This window comes from Tetrao urogallus (genome assembly GCF_951394365.1).
Source record: "Tetrao urogallus genome assembly, chromosome: 26".
Classification (NCBI taxonomy): Eukaryota; Metazoa; Chordata; class Aves; order Galliformes; family Phasianidae; genus Tetrao; species Tetrao urogallus.
In genome coordinates this window covers 3627762-3645334 of record NC_136839.1, presented here as the reverse complement: position 1 = coordinate 3645334, position 17573 = coordinate 3627762, and the positions used below count along the sequence as shown (strand labels likewise).

The following is a 17573-nucleotide window of genomic DNA, read 5'->3' as shown; positions in this document are numbered from 1 at the left end:
GTCTAACAACCGCCGCGGGATTTACACAGTCCTGGGAGCGGGGCAGAATGGCCGAGTGCGTTCCTCAGGAGCTGCTTGGGTTCTGCTTTCGTCCGTTCCACGCTTCATGAAATGAAGAAACAAGTATTGACCTTACCAATATGGCGGAGGCGGAAGAACTACTGTTCCGCACGCGCACTCCGGCAGAGCTGCTCTGTACTACGCATGCGCATCCTGAGGTTTTGCGTCGAAGGAGCAGACTACGCATGCGCAATCTGGTAGCCTTCACAGTACGCATGCGCTGTCTTCCCACTCACGTACAGGAAGTGACGTCCTGCGCGCGAGGGGCGGGGAGCGGAAGTGGAGTGGTGGCCATCTTTGGTGCCGGCAGTAGCGGCGCCAGGGTTCGATGCCGGCGGAGAAGATGGCGGTGGACGGCCCCGAGCAGGTACGGCCGGGCCGGGTGGTGCTCGCGGGCTGCGGGTGCACGGCTCCGGTGTGCCTGAGTCCGGCCGCGAAGTTCTGAGGAGATCGGGCCCGATCGCGGCCTGCTGGGCGCCGTGACTCGGCGGGACCCGGCGGGCGGTGGGGGCGGCTGCAGGAGGGGATGTGGGGACACGGGACTGAGCGGGCGGGAGGGAGAGCGTGGAGGAGAGCGGCCGTGGGACGGGGCTGGGCCGACTTTACTGAGCGTGCTCTCCTGCAGATGGAGATGGACGATGGGAAGGGCGGCACGGGGCTGCGGCAGTACTACCTATCCAAGATCGAGGAGCTGCAGGTGAGCCGGGGCACGGTTGTGTTGTAAGGATCTTAAACGTCATCCGGTTTCAGCCCTCTGCCATGGGCTGTGTGCTCCCACCTGATTCTGGCCTTGGGCACTTCTATGGATGGACCACCTGCTGCCCAGGATCTCACCGCCCTTTGAGAAAAGAATTTCTTCCTAACATCTGGCCGAGCTCCCCTTCTTTTAGTTTAAGGCTGTTTCTCTTTGTCGTGTCATTATTAGACACTATAAAGTCAGTCCTCCTCCTTGTAAGATCCTTCCTTGTACTGAAAGCCTGCATTGAGGTCTCCCCACAACCAGTGTGTTGTGAGAATTGGCAGTGAGGCTTGGCTGAGCAAGTTGTGCTGTGAAGGGCTGTGTTCCTGTCCTGCTTGTCCCAGGACAATAACTGTCCTAATTTCTCGTGCTGGAGCCTGCTTATCGTTGTGTGTGTTGTGTTGGTTTGAATGCTGTGCAGGATGCTGAGAAAGCAGCAAAGCTCCTTTCCTTACACAGCTCATAGTGAATGAGAAGAGCCAGAATCTGCGGCGCTTGCAAGCGCAGAGGAATGAGTTGAACGCTAAAGGTAAAGCTTAGTTCCTCTCAGGATCCTTACCTGAGGCTCTGTGGCCAGCCCTGCTGTGGGACAAGAGGCTCCCAGCCTGGCTGCGGCTGCTGCCCACTCAGTGGGGGCTTTGGGTCTCCCCGTTTGTCTGCTGATGTTCCCTTCTCTCTGCAGTGCGGCTGTTGCGGGAGGAGCTGCAGCTGCTGCAGGAGCAGGGCTCCTATGTGGGTGAGGTGGTGAGAGCCATGGACAAGAAGAAAGTGCTTGTGAAGGTACGGAGCTGAGCTGCCCCGGGGCTGACTCCTCTTAGCAGCTGGCTGGCGAGGAATAGAACCTGGTGACGAATAGAACTGTGCCTTTGTCCCCACAAGAGCACAAGCTCTGCAGAGGGTGTAGTGATTAGCAACATGTGAAGTGAGAGGTCTTTCTTCTGAGGGTAGGAAGGCTGGGAGGTGTGTGGTGCTGGCTGAGCTTTCGGGCCCCTTTGTGGTGTGGTGGGTGGGACATGCAGCCAGGATTCTGTAAGGGAAAAATAAGTTTAGTGGTGTTAACTGCTGTGTTCCAGGTGCATCCAGAAGGCAAATTCGTGGTGGATGTTGACAAGAACATTGACATTAATGATGTGAGTGTCTAAGAGCCGTGGCAGGGGCATCGTGGCTCTCTCCAAATTGATTGTCCCCTTCTCTGGTGTGGGGCTACTTGGAAGGGTCGTGCAGTGGCCCATCACTGAGCTCTTCCCTCTCCTCTCAGCGCAGGTGACCCCAAACTGCCGCGTGGCTCTGCGCAACGACAGCTACACGCTGCACAAGATCCTGCCCAACAAAGTGGACCCTCTGGTGTCTCTGATGATGGTGGAGAAGGTCCCGGATTCCACTTACGAGATGATCGGAGGGTTGGACAAACAGATAAAGGAGATCAAGGAAGTGATTGAGCTGCCAGTCAAGCACCCGGAGCTCTTTGAGGCTCTGGGGATCGCTCAGCCCAAGGTAAATCCTATCTGGAGTTCCCTGGGTGTTGGCTGCTTACCCAGCGGTGGTGCTGAGCTCTCACCCCCTGGTGCTTTCAGGGCGTGCTGCTCTACGGACCCCCTGGCACTGGGAAGACCTTGCTGGCCAGAGCTGTGGCCCACCACACTGACTGCACCTTCATCCGCGTGTCGGGCTCCGAGCTGGTGCAGAAATTCATCGGTGAAGGTAAAGCAGTGTGACACAAAGCTGCTGCTTGCGCCAGGGTGACCTGTAGGGCTCTCATGGTGCTGGGTGGCCCACAGGGGATGAGAGTGTTCTGTGTGGGGTGCTGGGCAGGCTGAGGGTGCACAGTGTGAGACTCAGCTCTCTGCTCCCTGCAGGTGCCCGCATGGTGCGGGAGCTGTTTGTGATGGCCAGGGAACACGCTCCTTCCATCATCTTCATGGATGAGATCGACTCCATTGGCTCCTCCCGCCTGGAGGGTGGCTCTGGTGGGGACAGCGAGGTGCAGCGCACGATGCTGGAGCTCCTCAACCAGCTCGATGGTTTTGAGGCCACCAAGAACATCAAGGTAGGGGGGTACTGAGCCTGGTTGAGCCCTGAGCTGCCTGGGGATGGGACAGTGCCCTGCTGGCCCCGTGCTGGCAGCAGGGTGACCATGGTGGTGACAGTGGCTGCTCTCCTGCTGCAGGTGATCATGGCCACGAACCGGATCGACATCCTGGACTCAGCTCTGCTGCGCCCCGGCCGCATCGACAGAAAGATTGAGTTCCCCCCTCCCAATGAGGAGGTCGGTGGGTGGCCCCACAGTGGGCCTGGGGTCTCTGTTAGTCCCCTGCTGATCCTCTCCCTCAGGGGACCTCATTGTCCCCTATCTGGGTACAATTCCTGGGGCTTCCTCCCTTGTCTCACTGCTGTTGTCCCCCCCACCCCCAGGCCCGCCTGGATATCCTCAAAATCCACTCTCGGAAAATGAACCTGACACGTGGCATCAACCTGAGGAAGATCGCAGAGCTGATGCCAGGGGCATCGGGTGCAGAAGTGAAGGTGAGCTGGGTCCTGCAGCAGCCTTGGAGGCTCCACTGTGCTCTCTGTCCTCACTTGGGAGCTCTGGGGCAATGTGGGCCCATGTTCTTTACAGGGGGTGTGCACAGAAGCTGGCATGTACGCACTGAGGGAGAGGCGGGTGCACGTCACACAGGAGGACTTTGAAATGGCTGTTGCCAAGGTAAGTGCTGCAGAGCAGCTGCTGGCTGCTCCCTCTCAGCTCTGGGAGGCAGAAACTCCTGGACAGCATTTGGGAGGACTTGGGGCTGAACAAGAGCTGAAGGGTTGCTCGGTGCAGGAGGCTGCCTTTCCTCGGGGGAGGATGAAGGCTCTAGAACCTTCCTCGTGCAGGGCTGGAGGTTGCTTTTAAGGGCAGTTTGTGGAGTTACTTGAGGGGAAATGGGAGCTGTGTGCTGGGCACCAACTGTCCCTTGCTTATATCCAGGTGATGCAGAAGGACAGTGAGAAGAACATGTCTATCAAGAAGCTGTGGAAGTAAGGGTGAGCTGGGGGGCTGTTTTGTCTCTAATAAAGTGCTGCTGTGCCCACGTCTGTGCATTGATTTGGGTACAGGGGCTGCAGCACTGGAAGGAATCCCACCACACACAGCTGCTGCTTAACTGGTTTTATTAGAAAATAATCCAAAATAGACAAAACGGTTACGCAAGAGGCAGAGCAGGCACCCCTGAGCCAAACACCCTGGGAATATGTAAACACCCCCCTCCCCACCCTCCCCCCCCCCCCAACCTGTGACCGCCCCCCAGAGGAAGCCAGGCTGCCCTACAAGGAAAATGTGGGCATGGGGCCAGCAGGGTAAGGCACTTCAGCGGGGTCTGGTGGGTGGTGCACTGTCCCCTCGGCCCCAGTGCAGTGGCCCCACGCTCCAGCCCCTTGCCCCAAGCATCTCCAGTTCTCAGAGCCCTAAGGGGGGGGCCCTGCTGCCCGCAGGCTCCTGGGGACAGAGCTGCCCCCCCATACCTCGTATCAAGCACAGGACAAGTCACTAGGTGTGTAAAGCAACAGCAGGGGGTGGAGTAATCAACTGATTGTCAAGAACTCAAGGCTAAAAAACTCAGTTACATACAAAAAGAACAGATTGGGCAGAACGAGCCCGCTGAGAACACCATGAATCACTGCATAGTTTGAGGTGATGAGTGCAGTCAGAGGAACTGAATATATTAATCAAATACAAACCCACTGTACAAAATGCTTTTTTTCTTTCTTCTTTTTTTTCTTTTTTTTTTTTTTTTTTTCTTTTTTTTCTATAAAACCTGTTCACAAAAATAGTGCAAAAAAAAAACACCATCGGCCACCAGCAGCAGGGGCTGGCATTTGGAATGACAAACTTTGGTTGAAAAGGGGCAGGGCTGGGCCTGCCCTCACGGTGGTGGGGAGGGCTGGCAGGGCAGTCAGCAATGCCAGGAGGGCTTTGGCCAGAGGCAGGGCAAGAAGGGGACGGACAGAGCGTGCTCGCAGAGGGCTGCATTCGTTGCTACAGGCGGAGGCAAACGGCACAATGCAAAAGCAAGGACATGTTAATGCAGCAGGGCTGAGGGCAGGGAGAATCGGGGGACCCTCTGCTGCTCTGCCTGTGGCGAGAGCTTCCTGGCTGAGGGGAGCCCAGGGGAGCGGCTCCAAATCCCTCCAGGCACGTAGGGTTTGTGCAAGTGCTGTATTTGATTCCAGTAAGAAGTACCGTCAGGCTCAGGCAGCAGGGAGAGGAGGAGGAGCTCCTGAGCCCTGCTGGCCTCTTAAGTGAGGCGGATCCCAAGCACTTGTTCCAGTTCCTGCCGACGCTGCTGGACCTGGAGGAGGCGAGGGGGGTCAGGCAGGGCTTGGCGCAGGCCCTGTCCCTCTCAGAGAACCAGCTCCTTCTCTACAAGCAGTCCCTGCTTTCAGCCTCCCTGCTGCCATCTCAGCCCAGAGGAGCACCCCGCCAGCACAGCACAGAACCCACCTTGGCAAAGATGTGTCTGCCCACAGCCTCCTGCGCCCAGGGCTGTTGGTAGAACTCAGCTCGCCGCTCCTCCTCAGGGTTCCCGATCACATCTGTTATGATCTGAGCAAAGCAAAGCATAAGGGTGAAGAGGGTGAGGCCTAGGGCTGGCTCCTGCTCAGCTTCCCTGCCCCTTGCCCTGCCCTGCCCTCCCATTTTACCTTGAGGTCCCTCCTCTGCGATTTGATCCACTCCTGGATGAAATCCTGAGGGTTGTTGCTGAAGCTCAGCATGAAGTCACGCTGTGTCTTCAGCTGGTTGATGGATTCGATGGTCTCATGGATCTGCAGAGATGACAGAAGGTGAGAGACACTTGTGAGTGACCGTGTGGGAACTGGAGTTCGTGCCAAGCCCCCGAAATGAGACACAGCTGGCACCAAGCTCCCCCAGCTCAGATACTGGGGAGCTCTGGAGGTGGGGGGGGGATCCCCACACCTTGGCATCCAGTGAGGCGATCTCCTGCTGGTTGGTGGTGGAAGCCAGGAAGTTGCTCATCTGAGCTTTCAGGGGGTCATCCACCTCCACGTCAATGTCATAGCAGGCAGTCTTCTTCTGGTCATTGGGGTCCACACTGGGAGGAGGCAGGGTGTTAAGGGAACCTCTTCAGCCTCAAAAACAAATCAACCACCCCCAAAAGCAATACTGGTATCCAAACGACTGCCCCAGGGAGCTCCCAGACTTGTCGGGCTGATTCTTCCCCTCCCAGTGACCTGTGCTCACTGCTGGTTTGATCTGGACACCTTGCAGCACCTGGGGCCCTGCGTCCTCAGCAGAGAGGAACCCATTGCTCCAGGCAGTCCATCCCCACCCCCGGTGGTTTTGCCCAGCAACTCCTCCAACCCCTACCTGATGGTGTGGTTGATGATGATAGGATCTGGGTGCTGCAGGAGCCCTGCCAGCTTCATGGGGATCTCAGAGAAGCGCATACGGACACAGTTGAAGATCTGCAGGGGTAGAGCAGAGCGTTAGCTGCCGATGTCAGGGGCTCCTCCCACCCACCAGAAAGGGTTAAGGCAGGAGCAAGGTTTCGCTTAGCCCCATTTTGAGCACGCCAAGCTGATGGATGCACAACAGAGCATGAAGAGAAGGACAGTGACCACTCCAAGCCAGGAAAAAACGCTCTTCTTGGCTTTGAAGGATGGAAATGGTGCTTTCCTCTCATCAGAGACCCACACGATTACAAGAGGGCAAGGGCACCCCAGAGAAGGAGAGGGGTGGACTGACCTGGCGGAAGTAGCGGTTGCAGTTGATGTATTCCTTCTCGTGACTGTCCTGCAGCTTGTTGTGCTTGATGTAAAGCCAGAGCGCCTGCATGATGCTGGCACGGGTCTGGGTGTGCACCCCCAGCAGGCGAGCCAGGCGAGGGTCCAGTTTGTACTGTGGTGGCTGCAGGGACATTGCGGGATTAAGGGCGGATTTGGAACGCGGCCCCTCAGTGTGCACAGCATCCTACACAGCCCTCGTGCTGCTGCAGGCTGAGGGCCATGCCTAGAGCTCTCCACTGCTCTCTGTGCCTGTTCTGCACCATAGCACATAACCCAACAGCCCCCCTCGTGCAAGATCCCACCCCAGCCTGGGCTTGTTTCAGCCTAGAAACTCAGTTTCAGCTGAGCTGTGCTGAAGGACAGCGTGGCACTGGTAACACCCTACCTGGTGATCCAGCATCAGCAGCAGGGTGCACTTCACATTGACATCTCCAGGACGCTTCACTTGGAAGCCATCAGTCTCCTGGGTCGTGGGCAGACGGTGCCACTAGGAGAGAGTAAAGGGGCTGTTTAACTTGGTCTCATCAACGCTGATGAGCTCCAGCCCAGCTGTAGGCAGTTTAGGTGGACTAGGAGAGCAGTGGATTTGGTTTGAGCACTTGATTCCAATTGCTCAAACAGCTCCCAGAGTCACTGTGGGATCTCAGACCTGCTTCACCCACCAGAGGGGCTTGATGCCACAGCTGCTCTCACAAACCATTCCACTTAGTGGGAATTTACCTCCAACAGGGGGGTACCACCACAGGAATCAGTGTTTGCCAGAAGTACAGATTCACAGATCTGAAGGAGCCTGGGGCTGCCCAAGCCATCCATCAGAGCCGTGCCTGTGCTGCACCCTGACACCTCCCAGCTGCAGCCATGGACACGAGGGAGTTAAGAACCAACCCTGGGGCAAGCAGCCTGCTTCTGGGAGCCATCCAGGTGAGAGGGGCCAGACTGGCCTCACCGGGCTGCCAGCCAGCACTGCTGAGCTGCAAACTGCAGCCTAGAAAGTACAGCAGTGTGGTTCTTGGGATAGCTCAGCACTGCTTTGCTGAATACAGTTCCCTCTCCACCCTGAAGCACGCAGCAAGCCTTGCTGGTGCTGGGCTGGGCATCTGAGCACCTGCAGGGTGAGCAGCAGGGTCACTTCCCATTGCACTGAACAGCTCTTCTCACCCTTCCTGGGGTGCAGCCAGGCACATCTCACCTCCACCAGATGGTTGTCTGGCCCGTACAACTCTTTGTCCAGCTCGATGACGAGGCTCTTGAAAAAGGAGGAGAACTTCCTCTTCTGCTTGCTTGGCTGCAAAACATTGCGTGCAAGGCTTGGCCTGACGCTGCCAACACCATTGAGGGCCCCAGCCCAAAACACCGCCTCCAGCACCCAGAGAGAGAAAGACTGCATCCATCCCATCCAAACTCTCAGCACAGAGCACTGGAAAAGCAGCACAGCCCTCCTCCCACTGCCATGTTTATCCCTGCCCAGATCCTTACGTCCTCCAGCAGTTTGCCCTCCACACGTAGCTCCCAAGAGGCCACACGCTCACCACCCTCTCCTTCTTCTTTGGCCGGGGTGAAAGTGTTGGAGATGTAAATCCTCAGCTTTCGCTTTTGCTGTGGAATGGGCAAACAAAGAGGGGGGGATGCTTGGAGCGAGAGGATGGCTGGCAGCACCCATCTCCTCCCTCCACCCTGCCCAGCTGCTTGCCCTCCTGGCCGGCCACACACCGTCAGTGGTTTCTTGATGGCCTCCTGAATCTCCATCCTCTTCCGAGCGATGGTTTGGTCCAGCTTGCGCTCAAAGGCGAGGAGGTCCATGTAGGCCTGGGACTCTGGGACAAGTTCCCGGATCTGTCAAATGGAAACAGTCAGTCCCTCACGTGCTGAGCTGGTGCTGCATCCCACTCCGACCCCAGCATCTTTACCAGTGCCAGGCTGACATCCCAGGGAGTAACCAAGCGACAAGTCTGGCACTGCAGCACCGTTCCACATTTCAAAACACTCCCCACATCACAGAGCTGCACTGATTGGAGCTACTCACTGTACTTAGCATCCTGCTTCACGTCACAGGCAGGGATCATAACCTTGCATTGTCAAGAGGAACCCCAAGAGAGAAGCTTGAGAATGACCAGGGGTCTACACCCCAGGCCACTGCTGCTCCTTGTTTGCCCAAAGCCCTGCTTGCTTAAACTGTGCACATCCCTCTCTCTAACCCACAAGACTGAAATGTTCCATCCTGGGATGAAGCAGAAACATCCATCAGGCAGCATGAGGTTCAATGAGATTGGGGACTTCATCATTCCATCGTCAACTCCTCACATGCACCAAAGTGAAACTCACCCTCTGTGGCAGGACTTTGTCAGCCATCTTCCTCCTTTTAACCCTGCAAGAAGCACAAAGAAAAGTCAAAGAAATGATCCTGCAGCAATCACAGAACGCTGTAGATCTTGTTGCCTGCCTGTCTTGGGGGACACAGCGTGGTGGATCTTTTGGCCCCATCCAGGCCATGCATGGCTCTGGGGAGTGCTGTGGTGCCATGGGGATGGATCAGTCCAAGCCAGGTCCCAGGATCCTACTGCAGCAAACAGTGTGATCCAAGGGGAAACGTCGCCATCAGCTACAGGACAGGCATTTCAGAATTGCAGGAAGGGAATGAAGAAAGGCTGTAAAAGCATCTAATTGCAGAAGCCTTTGAAACAAGTGGATAAGAAATTGTAACCGTGGGGGGGGGAAGCTAAGCCAACTCCAGAGGGGAAGGTCTGAGAGCTCTAGAGCCTACCAAAGGGAAAGAAACCCAGTCCCTGGGTCCAGTTTGTTGTGCAGCTCCCAGGAACAGAGTGAAACACGTGGGGAAATGCTCTCTTACTCTGCCCCAGTTTTGGGGCAGCACCTAAAGCAGCAGGGCAGCAAACATGGCACTACTGCTGCCATCCTGAGGCATCCCAGGATTTGGCCACTTAAGGACTGGTCCTGACCCTCCTCCCCCTCCCTTCCAGTCAGGAGCAGGGAAGCTCAGCAGAGCTCTGTGCACAGCCCCGAGCTCCCCAGCACAGCTGATCCCACACAGCCACAGCTTTATCCAGCTGCTGACGTCCCTGTTCAGTGGGCGAGGACGTCTCAGCCTTGTGTCCTTAATCCCCAGCTTGCTCTGGAGCACAGAATGGATGCACAGCCCTGCAAAGGGATCACAAAACCATCAGCCCTGCTGTGCAGCAAGGGCAGGGAATGGGACCAGAACATCCATTAGGACTGAGGGACCTTGAGGAACAGCCTCCAGTAATCTAGAAACCCTCGTGGAAACAGGAACAGGGCAAAGGGATCAGCAGCATCATAAACAAGCGAGGAGCTGCTGGCAAAACCGTGCAGCTCACGGAGACCATCCCAAGTAAACAGCCATGCTGAGATCACAGATCTGGGGAGGATCCCTGCAACCTGCCAGAGGCTCTCTGCAGCTCTGCCTGCCTCCTGCCAGGGCTGGGAATTGAGTGTCCACCTGCCTCTGTGCCTGCCCAGGTCAGCACAAAGCCCCCAAGAAGGGGGAAAAGCTTTGACAAGCTTGTGCTTAAGCTAAAACACAGCTTTTTGGTTACCATTGGGGAGATCAGAGCATGGGGAAGCTGTAAGCCAAGTGTCCCAGCCTCACCCACCACCCCAGCACTGAGATCTGGCTGCTTGCCCACAAGCAAAGGTGCCAACAACTGGGCCATGCTGTAGGTTTTGGTGGAGAAATGCAACCAGAAGGGCAGCAGCCAGATTCAGAGAGTGAACCCCTCCGCTCCAGACTGGCTGAGGGTGCTCCTGTGTCCCCCCTTACCCTCTCCTCTGGGTGGCCATGGGTGGCTGTGACTGGGGAGCCAGCAGGCGCTTCCTGAAGGGGTCCATCATGGACTGTGGCAGGCCGGGTCGCAGAGGGGATGCTGCTCCATATGGAGGTGCTCCTGGAGGTCCCACCTGCAGCCCTGCCATGGGCATGCGGCTGCCTGGCGGCATCCCGGGGCGCTGGTGGGGAAAAGAGAGAAGAGGGGGTGTTAAACATGGGCCCCCAACCAGAGGAAGGACATCAGGAGGGTGGCCTTCATTCCTGGTGGATGTAGCACACCAGCTCTGGCTGCATCCTTCTCCCCTCCAGGCACCTACACAGGGCATTTACAACCCCCCAGCGGGATGCTTAACCACTTTTGCATGAATCCCAGCCTGGGGCAGTTCTCTTGGTTCCTCTGCATCTCCTGCAGCAGAGCAGTTTGGCCAGCACCAGCACCGCCAGCTGACGCTGGGTCTGCACCACGCACAGCCTCTGCACCACGCACAGCCCCTGGGTGCTCAACAAAAGCTCCCAGCACCCCACTGCCTCTCATCCCAACGTGCTCCAGCATGCTTTGCCTGCACTCTTGGATTCTCTGATCCTCCAGCTCCCCCCTGCCAAGGAGCTGGTGAGGCCGGGAAAGCCACCAAGCCAGCAGAACAGCATTTCTTCTCCTCCAAAGCCTCCCTGACATGCCAAGACAACTCCTGCAGCTTCCCTCCTGCCTTCTGACCCGCATCCTGTGGACAGAGACAGAGCTTTGGTGCAGAGGAGCTAGCAAAGCCAACTCGTTATCCCAAAGGGGCCAGGAGTCCAGCAAGGAGAGCTCAGCCGCAGGCAATGCTGCAGGCTGACAAGCTTATCTGCATGTAGGCATTAATTCCAGTGCAAATCCCACACAGGATCACCACCACCAGCCTGCTTGGCTTCGGCAGCTTTTAGAGGCAGGCTCAGAGCCACAGCGGGTGCTTGGAGCCAAAACCCACTCACCTCCTTGCTGGAATAACCCAAAAGCCTGTAAATGCAAACAACAGAAGAGCTGAGGCTGCTGGACAACATGAACAGCTCTTGCCCCAGAGCCCACAGCCATGGGCATCTCTACAGAGTGCCAAACCCAGCAGGAAATCCCCAAAATACATCAGCCTCAGTACAGAGGAGCATTCCACAGCTGGAAAGGCAAAAAGGAGCAGCCCTGGAGGTGGCAGGATGGGGACTGCAGGAGGAATTCATAAAACACGCACACACGAAGCCCATTGCACAACCATCTGCTTGCTTTCACCTTTGCTTGGCTTGCCTTTGAAGCTGCTGGCCAACCTGCCTGTGCTATGAGGCAAAAGCTTTTGCTAACAGCCCCCAGATGTTTTGCTCCCTTTGATCAGCCACGTTTTGGCAATGCCTCCCTGCAAACAGGACTGCACAGGCTCTGTCTGCAGGGTTCTGCTCGCTGCAAGGCACTGCCTGGGGCTGTGCATGGCTACAGCATGGCTCCAGGAGGCTCCAGGAACTGTGCTGATCTGCCTGCAAGGCCTAATGGAGAACAAACTGGCAGGAAAAAAGGCTGTGACATTTCTAATTAGCAAAAAAGAAACATGGAAACCCTCAGAACAGTCACTTTGCAGCCCTTTTGTTTTTTTTTCTTTTCCTTCCCTAGGAAAAAAGGGAAGGAGGAATCCTCCACAAGCATTTCTTTCTCAGTTTACCTTCAAGATTTGCAATAAGCAGATGGAAAAGTGTCTCAGCAAAGCAAAGCAGCCTTTGCTGTGGCCCCCAGCAGGACTGCATGGCCAACAGCCCCCTCGCCTGAAGGCTGCAAGCTCCGGACACGCAAACAGCACAGCTGTAAATCTCTAGCTAAGCCATTAAGCAGCATTACAGCCCAGCAGGGTGAAGCCTCCAGCACCCTTCAGAAGCCCTGCAAATGAGCAGGATGCAAAGAGGGCTTAAATTCAGGAAATTTTATTAGAGCAACTGAAATGGTGACCTTCCTTACATCCTTCCTGGCTAACAGATACGCTCGGAGGCTCCATCCTCTCCCCTTCATATGGGGCAGCACTGTGGTCCTACCCCTTCCAGATGCCTCTTCATCCTCCCCTCTCTGCCCCACGGCCTCCTCCTCCTCCTCCTCCTCCTCCCACTGCCAGCAGGGCGGACAAAGGGCAAAATCTCGCAAGCTCCGCTCCAAGGAACGAGCTGGATGGCATCCAGCCCTCCCCGCAGAGAATGAGTAGAGCCATTTGGAAATGGGACAAAAAACAGCTTGTTTCTGCTCCCTGCCAAAGCTGGAAGAACGAATCGGGCTGGCTGCAGAGCAGTGGTTCATCCCAGGTCAGTGCACAGGCCTCTCGCATTTGGGGAGCTCTGTTTAGAGTCAGCTTCAGTCGGAGCAAGCGGGGGCTGGAAGGCTTCTTGATGGATGCTCAGCCACATGACGGGAGCCTCGCTGCGTGCCAAAGGGCTCTTCTTGAGGAAGGGCAGGCCAGAAAGCAGATGCTGGTAGCAGAAAGGGAAGGAAAAAAAAAAAAAAAAAAAAAGGAGGGAGAGCAATAACATTGAAGGACAGATCTGCAAGAAGGGCACAGAGCGCGTTGGGAGAAAAGCAGGGACTCAGAAATGAGCCTCTCTCCATCTTCTCGCCAGAGGACGGCTCTTCTCCAGAGCCCACCGGTGACAGGGAAGCCCTTCCCAGGCGCTGCACGAACAAAAGAACCTCCTGCACTGTGCTCATCCCTCCCACTGTGCCTCTGCCAGGACCGTGAGCAGGGTGCGTGCTCCCCAGGGCCACCAGCACGCAAGAAGGGCTGCAATGCACTGAGCATCGGCAGCTCCCTGCTGATTCCCCAAGCAGAGCCTTGAGGAGGGCTCATAAAACCCCCCACTGCATCGGGCTGTCCTGATGCACGCCTCATTTCACTCAGCTTGCTCTTTGCACACACTGACATTTGGGGAATGAAAGCCCACGTGTGTCCTCACCCAGGAGATGCCAGAGGGGCAGCTTTTCCCGCCAGCTCCTCGTGCATCCCACAGCACTTCCCATTGTGATGTGGGCAAAAGCAAACCCTGCCCAACCAGGATCCCAGCTCTGCACTGGGCTGCTCTCACAGGCAGCTCAGCACTGCTTGGGATGAACTGAGACCCCTGCAGCACAGCCCAAAACACTGCAGGGGGTCTCAGGTCTCAAATCCTTGTGAGCAAACCCCATCATGGGGGGGGGGGGGGAAGGAAAAACAAAGTGATCATTAGCAGGAGGGTGCTGCTGCTGGTGAGATGTCATCACTTGCTGCAAGATCTTGGATGCAGGCAGGCTGCTGTGAGGCTCAGATGGGCCGCATTTCAGTACTTCAGCAGTAGGAGCCTCAGCTAAAAACAGTCGGTGAGGAAGCAGTAAATTAAAGAGTGAACAGCAAAGCAACAGGCAGCGAAACCGAGCAGACTGAGGACACGTGCTGGCGTCACGTCAAGCACCAGCTGAGATATCCGGGTCCAGGCAAACTTGCCCACGTGTGGCTTTGCAGCTGCAGATGTTCCAGGTCAGGGGCTCCAAGCTGTGCAGGCTGCAGCGCTCACGCCAGGACCCACGGCACCGCGATGCTCGGGGCAAAGGCCACATTAGTGAAGTTTTCTCAGCAGCTTCCACGCCGCAGGGACTTGGCGAGAGAACAGAAGGGATGCACGAGTTACAGCCTGGGACTTTCACCTCGTGCTGATGTCCATGAAGAGCACGGGATGGGGGGAGAAGGAGGTTGAAAACAAAGAGCAAGCTGAGGAACGGAGGCTGCAGGAGGCAGAGAAAAGGAGAGCTCAGAGGATTTATGCCCTAAATACAGGTGTTAACGCAAGCAGGAACAAGGAAGAAAGGTGTTGGGTTCCCACTTGAAAACGTGGCAGCCTGAGCAATACAACGTGGAGGAACCCAGGGGAAGGGCAGAGCCTGGTGGAAAACACTGCTCAGATGTGCAGGGAACGGCGCTGAGGGTCCCCACAGGATCCCGTGGAGGAAGACACAGCAAAGGCCTCCAGCAGCAAGCTTTGGAGATGCCCTCACCGAGCAGAACCTCCATGAGCCTGCAGGAGAAACAAAGGGCGTCCTGAGCTCTGATGCTGCCTGCTTCCCTCCAGCCCTGAGAGGAGAGCATTGCTCTGCTTTGTGTCATTTGCTGGATGCTCAGCCTCTGATGAAACCTGCCTTGGAAACGGTTCCCCCTGGGAAGGGTGGGTCACACAGCATTGCAATCCCTGCTGTGTGCTGCAGTTCCAGCCCTGCTGCTGTCCCCAAGCCAAGCATGGAACAAACACCCTGCTCTCCTCTCCTAATGGGATCCAGCAGATCTTTTCAGGGGCAGAAAGCCCAAAGTCCTGCCTGGGCCATGCACAGCCACGCTTCCTCCGAAATCACTTCGTTAGCAGTTGTTTGGATTGCAACAGCCCTTCCGTCCCACGGAAATGGGATTCCTGCTTGTCAGCAAGTGCCAATGAAATGCTTTTAACATGGCACTTCACTAACTCTGCTTTTTGCCACTGATCTGCGCCAGCAAAGCGACAGCACAGGGTAACTTCAAGGCCAGGGCACCATTTTGCACAGTCCCTCCTCCGCTGTGTCACAGAGCCCATTCCCTACCACAGCATCAACCTGATAACTCGGCGAGAATCTCCCAAGCCCGAAAACTGCACCACAACAAACAGAAGAAACTCCTGCTGAGTTTATGCTGACCTGATCCTTGGGATGGGGATGGACACGGCACCAAGCAGCTGATCGTCATTGCCTGAGCACACTCACAGATCACAGAGTGGCCAGGGTTGGAAGGGACCTCAAGGATCACGAAGCTCCAACCCCCTGTCACATGCAGGGCCACCAACCTCCTCATTTAAGCTGCCCAGGGCCCCATCCAACCCAGCCTTGAACACCTCCAGGGATGGACAGGGCATCACAGCCTCTCTGGGCAGCTGTTCCAGCACCTCACCACTCTCTCTGTAAAGAACTTCCCCCTGATATCCAGCCTAAATCTTCCCTCCCTCAACTTCAACCATTTCCCCTTGTCCTGCTGTTATCTCCCCTTTCACAGAGTTGATTCCCCTCCTGTTTGCAGGCTCCCTTTAGGTACCACAGGCTGCAATGAGGTCACCCCCAGCCTTCTCTTCTTCAAGCTGAACAAGCCCAGCTCCCTCAGCCTGTCTTTGTATGGAGGTGCTCCAGTCCCCTGATCATCTTTGTGGCTCCTCTGCACCCTCTCCAACAGCTCCCTGTACCGAGGGCTCCAGACCTGGACACAGTGCTGCAGGTGGGGCCTCACAAGAGCAGAGCAGAGGGGGACGATCACCTCCCTGTCCCTGCTGGCCACCCCTCTGCTGATGGAGCCCAGGACACTCCTGAAAAATCCTCTCCTTTCTGCTCTGGAAATATCAGTCCCAGTGCCAGAGGGAGTTGTCCTTCCCAGTTCCCTGCTTGAGATGCTGGTGAATAGCCAGACAAGCAGGGATGTCAAAGGATTAGCATACGTTTAATAATCCACTGATTAAAGAGCCCCTAAGCACCCACTGGCATAGATGAGGGCTGTTGTGTTCTCTGGTGAACATAATGCAGCAGAAGGAGCCTGACTCACTCGATACCCCCTGAGAAGTCCTGCAGGCACCGCAGCGCTGACCACTTGGTGGGGAGGAGCTGCTTTGCACAGCCTGCAAATTGCAAAACAAAGGGCAGACCGTACGGATCAGCCCCTATGGATCATCCTTGGAGGCATTCAAGGCCAGGCTGGATGTGGCTCTGGGCAGCCTGGTCCGCTGGTTGGCGACCCTGCACATAGCAGAGGGTTGGAACCAGATGATCGTCGTGGTCCTTTTCAACCCAGGCCATTCTATGATTCCATGACACGATTCCATGATCAGACCCCCCTCCCCTCCTGCTGCATGGCCAGCAAGCTGCCAGCCAGACACGCAGCCCCACACAACGTGCAGTTCCCAAACACTGCAGCACGCTGCCATATGCTCCCGGTCTCACCCTACCCCATCCATACGCTCCCAACACCTGCCACGAGTGCAGCATTTTGGCCAGCACGGAAAGCAAACATATGCGCCCCTGTTTACCCACGGCAGAAAGATGCCCGCTGGGTTTTGCAACAGGGAAGGTTGGGGAGAAGCTTCCATACGGCTCTGAGTCACATTACAGCCAATGAAGGGCCGGATCGGCCTCGCTGAGCCATCTCAGCTTTCACTTGCAGGCTTTGCAGCTTCATGGCTTGTTTCCTCCTTTTGTACAGCAAAGCTCCGGACTTGGAAATTCCCCCAGCGGGATGGATTACTTCAATTCGAACTCAGAACGCGCCGCAGAACGGGGCTCCTCCACCTCCACCTGAACACATCCCCGTGCCTAAATAACCCCACAACACGTGGGGCCGAACCAACAGAAAAGGCAGCGGAAAGAGCAGAGTCCACGGCTGTGCAGCGGGTCACATCGCCTCCCCCCACCCCCGTTCCTTCCCCTAACGTCCACCTGCACCCCTCCACCTCCAGAGCCGCACAGGGACGGCTGTGCTGCACCCACGGCTCTCCTGGACCCGGCAGTGCCCAGGTTGAAGCAGGACCCCCAGCAACGGCCATAGGGCGGAGCGTTTCGTTAACAACTTTTTTATTCGGGGGGGGTGAGGGAAGGAGGGGAACCGCCGCCCCACGACGGAGCTCTGCTGCCCCCCCCCGCGGGCCCCACGCTCCGGAAGCACCGCCGCTTCCTCCGGGCCCAAAAGGCTCCTGAACCCCCCACGGCTCCATCGGAGAGTTCTGAGTAACCTCCCAAAGAGCACACAGCCGCCCCCCCGCCCCCCCTCACCTGGTACTGCGCTCCCGAAGGTCCCATCGGGCGGTATCCCGGGGCGGCCGCGGAAGCCGGAGACGGACTGGGGCCTCTCATCATACCGGGTCCGGGTCCCGGAGGCGGAGGAGCGGCGGCGGCGGAAGGAGGCAGAGGGCTGAGCGGGAACGCGCCGCGGGCGGCCATGGCTGGGCCGGGCCTGGGGGTGGGGAAGGGGGTGGGGGGGGGGGGCAGCCCCCGCCCGCGCTGTTTACTCGGAAGCGGCGGCGCACGGAGCAGAGGCAGAGCGCGGCATGAGAAGCCACGCCTCCTCTTCCAGGCCACGCCCCCACCTTCAGGCCACGCCTCGTCCAGACCCCGCCCCTCCTTTCCCGAGGCCACGCCTCCTTCAACGAAAACCCGCCCCA

General features: G+C 57.0%; 2 protein-coding genes across 3 annotated transcripts; one reads left to right on the top strand and one right to left on the bottom strand.

Moving 5' to 3' along the window:
* Positions 1-388: 388 nt before the first annotated feature.
* On the top strand, positions 389-3835 carry PSMC5 (proteasome 26S subunit, ATPase 5; the record flags this gene model as incomplete). Of its 2 annotated transcripts, XM_079547041.1 has the most annotated exons (12): positions 389-427; positions 686-757; positions 1259-1328; positions 1482-1579; positions 1873-1929; positions 2063-2293; positions 2374-2500; positions 2656-2846; positions 2967-3065; positions 3212-3322; positions 3417-3503; positions 3768-3835. In XM_079547041.1, the coding sequence occupies 12 exons, from the start codon at positions 389-391 to the stop codon at positions 3819-3821; spliced, it is 1236 nt and encodes a 411-aa protein (XP_079403167.1). In that variant the 3' UTR covers positions 3822-3835. The 2 variants fall into 2 exon arrangements, with proteins under 2 accessions (XP_079403167.1, XP_079403168.1); XM_079547042.1 differs by lacking the exon at positions 389-427 and having other exon boundaries at positions 2374-2510; positions 2693-2846.
* A 1238-nt stretch (positions 3836-5073) lies between these two features.
* SMARCD2 (SWI/SNF related BAF chromatin remodeling complex subunit D2) lies at positions 5074-17352 on the bottom strand (the record flags this gene model as incomplete). The annotated part of the gene is made up of 13 exons (XM_079547256.1): positions 5074-5127; positions 5280-5381; positions 5480-5602; positions 5754-5889; positions 6165-6262; positions 6543-6704; positions 6969-7070; positions 7773-7868; positions 8060-8179; positions 8294-8416; positions 8906-8948; positions 10380-10564; positions 17185-17352. 13 exons carry the CDS (start codon positions 17350-17352, stop codon positions 5074-5076), a joined length of 1512 nt encoding a protein of 503 aa, XP_079403382.1.
* Positions 17353-17573: the final 221 nt, after the last annotated feature.